Source organism: Anastrepha ludens, chromosome 4 (genome assembly GCF_028408465.1).
Source record: "Anastrepha ludens isolate Willacy chromosome 4, idAnaLude1.1, whole genome shotgun sequence".
Classification (NCBI taxonomy): Eukaryota; Metazoa; Arthropoda; class Insecta; order Diptera; family Tephritidae; genus Anastrepha; species Anastrepha ludens.
Window position 1 is genome coordinate 26002551 of NC_071500.1, and position 5190 is coordinate 26007740.

General features: G+C 32.6%; 1 protein-coding gene across 1 annotated transcript; it reads right to left on the reverse strand.

Annotated features, from left to right (window-relative positions):
• Nucleotides 1-1038: 1038 nt before the first annotated feature.
• Nucleotides 1039-2944, reverse strand: LOC128861413 (innexin inx5). The gene is made up of 3 exons (XM_054099542.1): nt 2292-2944; nt 2061-2200; nt 1039-1986 (listed from the first exon to the last, which is right to left on the reverse strand). The coding sequence occupies exons 1-3, from the start codon at nt 2767-2769 to the stop codon at nt 1471-1473; spliced, it is 1134 nt and encodes a 377-aa protein (XP_053955517.1). The 5' UTR covers nt 2770-2944; the 3' UTR covers nt 1039-1470.
• Nucleotides 2945-5190: the final 2246 nt, after the last annotated feature.

The window sequence follows — 5190 nt, forward strand, 5'->3', positions numbered from 1 at the left end:
TTAAAAACCATGTATGCCATGTACAATATATAACGGGTTGGTGTCGAAATTCTGTCTGTACAAAATTCTAAAAACAAAATTCTGCTTTTTTAAATTCTGCTTTTTTAAAATTCTGCTTTTTTAAAATTCTGCTTTCTAAAATTCTGCTTTCAAAATTCTGTATTACAAAATTCTGTATTACAGAATTCTGTATTAAAATACAATGTTAACAATGTTAAAGAGGTAATGTAATTATTTAATTTATTATTATTATTATTTTTTATTATTATTCGAGATATTAAATAAAAAATAATAATAATAATTTTTTCTTCAGTTTCGATAGAATCCACAGTATTTTTGGTTAGAACTTCTTTTCGCGTGGGCGGCCTTCGGCCACGCTTTAAAAAAATAACCCTCATCAGACCGACTCCGGCTACGCAATCCACCGTATTTTTGCGTAGAACTTCTTTTCGCGTGGGCGGCCTTCGGCCGCGCTTCAAAAAAATAACCCTCATCAGTCCAACTCCGGCTACGCAATCCACAGTATTTTTGCGTAGAACTCTTCTAAAAAAAACGAACAGCTGCGAAGAATTATTAAAAAAAGAAATGAATTAAGTCACACTACATATTTAAAAAGAATTGCAAAAAATATTGTAATTGGCTAAACTAAAATATTGTTATCGCTTAAACATACCTATATGTATATTTATGAATAAAATGTTTATTTTGTTACTTCTTATATGACGAAAATCACAAAACTTGAATAAAGCAGAATTTTTCGCATTAAACATGCAGAATTTTGAAAAAGCAGAATTTTAGAAAGCAGAATTTTAAAAAGCAGAATTTTTTTGTAATTTGCAGAATTTTGTCATCCAGAATTTTGTAAAACAGAATAATGACACGCTCCCTATATACCCACTCTGATAACTGTGATGGAAACTCATGTTTTTGGTATAAAACCTATGTATGTAGAACTGTTATTTTCCTGATTTTTTCAACTTTATTAGAAAAAGCATTGCACAATTCACAAACAATGTATGCCGCAATCGAAACAAAAACTTAATTGACTTCATTCAAATCTTATGTTTATTTCATTCTTTGTGAAATTCACTTATCGTCTTTAAAATTTCACACGTTACAGTTATAACAGAGGCAGAAAACAAAACTTATATGTTTATTCATAAACATTTTACTCTACTAATATAATTATTCATATTGTAATATTCACTTTGTTCGCTTGCTCAATACAAAAATAAGTAATTCAATAATTGCCAAAATATTTGAAGATTTCTCCCAACACAGCACAAATACATACATATATTATATGTATTATGTGAGCTTTAGACGTAACTAAATATTTTTGTAACATTCGTTTGTCATCAGCGAAATCAAATTCAATTTTTATTGTATAAATCGGTCAAAATGGCATTCGATGCAAAATCTTATAGATAATAGTTAGTCTTCAGTTAACTACTGAAGTCCGTTTTACAATTAAACTGATGTCAAATTATTCTGCAGCTTACGTTGCTTGTACAATTCTTGTATGAGATCTCGAAACAACGTTGGATTTATATTGACACTAACTTTAAAAAGCAAAAACCAATCGCCAAAGCTTACATTCTCAAGAGCTCTCTGCACCTGTGACGCAGGCATTGATCGCAACTGCGTACTGATCATTTTCATTCGAAATGTTCTACTAGATATGAGAAATAAGCGATAGAGCAAATTTAAACCAGCAATTATAGCCATTATGATGAACCAACACCACAGAAAAGCAAAAATTTTCTCATTTAATATATTGAGCGGAAGAATGCAAAGAACATCGCGTTTGTTTTGAGAGCCACTTGGACCAAATGCATAGTAGTCACATTTGGCGATTTTCGGAAAAATTCGCGAAGTCATCCGATTCCAGGTGTCCCAATCATAACGGTGTATGGTAGCCAAAGCTTTGATGTATTTCGTCCAATAGTCGTTTAAGAATACGTTAAGCAACAGTATATTTATTACCTGAAATTCAATTGTTACTGTTTCTGCCAATAAATATGTATTGTGTGTATGTACAAATGAACTTAAATACTCACACTGATAAAAAAATTTAATACCTCACATGATAGGCATTTTACCATGTAACAAAAGTGTATGTCCTTATAATCCGATGTAAAGTACTTTACTAACAATTTAAGACGTTCCAAATAAGTGTTTTCCGGTACTAGAGCATCACCTACATATAAACACAAGCGTGCATACAAAATAATTCATTTATAATTTCAAAACGTACAGTTTTTTATATCATATACATTTTTGATACTCACCGACTTCGGAGCATAACTGCTTAAGGCGTTGCCCTTCCCACATCTTCCAAAGAAAAGATGGAAAGTAGAAGATAACCGACTGCAGCAAGAGTAACATGATGACCCACTGATAGTAACGCAAATAAACTCTCTCAGTAACACCTGGTATCTCCGAGGATATGCCCTCAGCTATATAAGGCGATTCGACTCCAGTCTGTGTGCTTAACAATTTATCACCATGTGGAATTTGATCTTGAACATCGTACACATTGAGCACATAGGTGCCCATTGTCCAACAGAAGGAATTTACGAATTCGCTGTATTTATCATCACCCATACATTGTATAGGCTCCCCGAAATACTGTTTGGCCGATAGCAGAAATGAGCAAGTCAACAAGATGACCACCGTACATTTGGAGTGCAATGTAAATACCACATCGTATATTCGAACTGATTTAAATTGCAGATATTTAGACAGCGGCTTCACAGCGGCATACATGGTTACCGTTTGTGGAACGAAAATTTCCAAAATATCGGACACGAGATCGGAAATTTTGTACTGATTTCAAAGTACAACAAACATACGAAGATGAAACTTGGATCTTCTTCGCAAAAAACCTCTTCAACACGCGCTTCAAACGAAAATTTCTTGGTTTTCTTCAAATAACGGATATTTTGCGCTTTCAAGAAATGCATTTTCTTTTGTGTACAAGTTATGATCTATTACAATACCAGTCAAAGCGAATTCATGCAAGGTGCTGTTATTAGATCAGCCGATTTGTTTTCTTTTTTCTTTTTGAATCAGTTTTTTTGTTTTTGCTTTATTTGTTTGTTGACATTTTGAATAAGATTTTTACATTAAAACCAAATTGGAGAAACACAATACATGTAAATGTGATGGTTATTCCACAGGTTTCGCCTTGTACAGGCGAACAGGCCAAATGGTAGCATTGCATCACTCGCTTAAAGCGCTTTAAATTGCAATGTTCCCTTTAGCAGCGCTGGTTGTTGCCCTTTAACATTTCTATTTCATCCGTTGTTTCGTTTTTTCTTCTAATTCTGACAACGCTAACTTAAATTTAAGTAAATTTTATAATTTTTATCTAATAAATTAAAACAACTGGAAAAGTTATGAAAAAAATACCTGGCGTTTGTTAGGATACCGCTCTAATTCTTTGAATCTTCTAGATGTTAAATATTGTCCAAAAAATGCTGCAAAGCTGAAAACAAGATTATTGCATATATACTATCTAACAAAGCATGAATTGTTGGTTGGTAAAAATATCATATTAATAATTATTAGTAATTTTTTTGAAAGTTTCTCAAGATCTTAGTAAAAACATGCTCAAATGATCCTGTTAAGCAATATATTTTCTAAACAGATACAACTCTACAATGAAAACGTCACTCATAACATGCGGTTAATCATGCTTGCTGCGGTATAGTGCCGAAGTGTACTGCATTGTTTAAGGGCTAAAAATATACCGTAAAGCAAATCGAATCGACGTTTTCGCTCATAAAAGCAAATGTATTTGTTAAACTACGAAATGGCAGCTGAAGTTAATACAGTGATGGCAAGAAATTCTTTAAGACAGATTTTCTTTAACAGGGATATTTCTGTTTAACAGAGTGTTTTAACATTATCTGTAGGTCAATGGGGTAAATGTATGTATTATAAAAAACATAACACTTATGCTTACAGCTTTGTTCCGTACTACTGAAAGAATTTCAGTAACAGCTTCAGTTTATTAATTACAAAAGTTAAAAATGTAAATAAACGCATTAAAACCAATAAAGCCCGTAAACTTTCATAACGTTATCAGTACCTTTTGGTATCTATCAAAACGTTGGCCGTGAAAATGTCAAGGTCGATTATATTTGTGGTTTATTTAACTGTGATCGGGTCATCGCTACATTTTGTCCAATAAGACGAAACCAAAGTGAAATTCCCACCAGCAGGTTGAGTACTAAAGAATAAACAAAAGCGAAAAAATGTATCCCCAAATTTTTCGATTAATTCACATTATCCAAGTTTGAAATATCACATTTATGATATGCAATAGAGGTGCAAAACTATCAATGGTATTATCATTAATTTTCCGGCATAGTTTAAAAAAACCATCTATGGTTACTTTTCGTAGTAAATTCTATATTACTATCCTTACACTGGAATATTTTTAGCATCTCTTAACCTTTAAATGCATAATGCTGCAATTCTAAAACAAACCACTCAGAACGCTGTGGCTATTGCTTGGACGAGAAATCAAGATAAAGTCTATTAAATTGCTATCTTTTTTTATGTTGTTTCGGCAATTTACTTGAAAAATTTTACATGTTTACTTTTGGCTATTGTGTTAAGGTCAAGATCTATCACATGAATGAGTCGTATTCTCTACAGTGATAACATCGATAGCCTTTCAAGAAATTGCGAAAACTATACCTCTAATGGGTAAAGCATTTGTCCACATTTTTTTGCCGACGACTGATTCCAAGGCGAGCTCATTAAAAGGGGTGGCACTAGGCTAACAACAACATCTTGTATGATACAATAGAATATCACATCAAAGCAGAAAACAAAGAAGTAATTTATTTATTTGAAACAAATTGTGCACTTTCTCATTATTTTATTTATATTCAAAAAACTTTATTTCGCAGCTTCATTATGCCTGTACAATTCGAACTGTACCACCCACTGTTACCGACACGACAGTTAGTTGTATTGTTTGCAGTTTTTCTTGTTGGTTTGTGTAGTATTTTATTTAATTTTATCGCACTTCGTCTGCAGACGCCTTATCCATTTACCATATGGTTGTGAACACTCCCATTTCCTTTAAGTAGGTACTATTTTACATACTATTTTGCATTTTATACACCCTGCTCCACACAGCTGTTGTGATGCGGCAAAGCAACACTACACACG

Bases quoted from the DNA above. Each gene is read 5' to 3' on its own strand.
- LOC128861413 (XM_054099542.1), bottom strand. From the start codon at position 2,769: ATGTATGCCGCTGTGAAGCCGCTGTCTAAATATCTGCAATTTAAATCA. The intron at 2,201-2,291 runs GTGAGTATCAAA...GTTTATATGTAG, and splicing joins GCAGTTATGCTCCGAAGTCG to GTGATGCTCTAGTACCGGAA. The intron at 1,987-2,060 runs GTGAGTATTTAA...ATTGAATTTCAG, and splicing joins TATTAAATTTTTTTATCAGT to GTAATAAATATACTGTTGCT.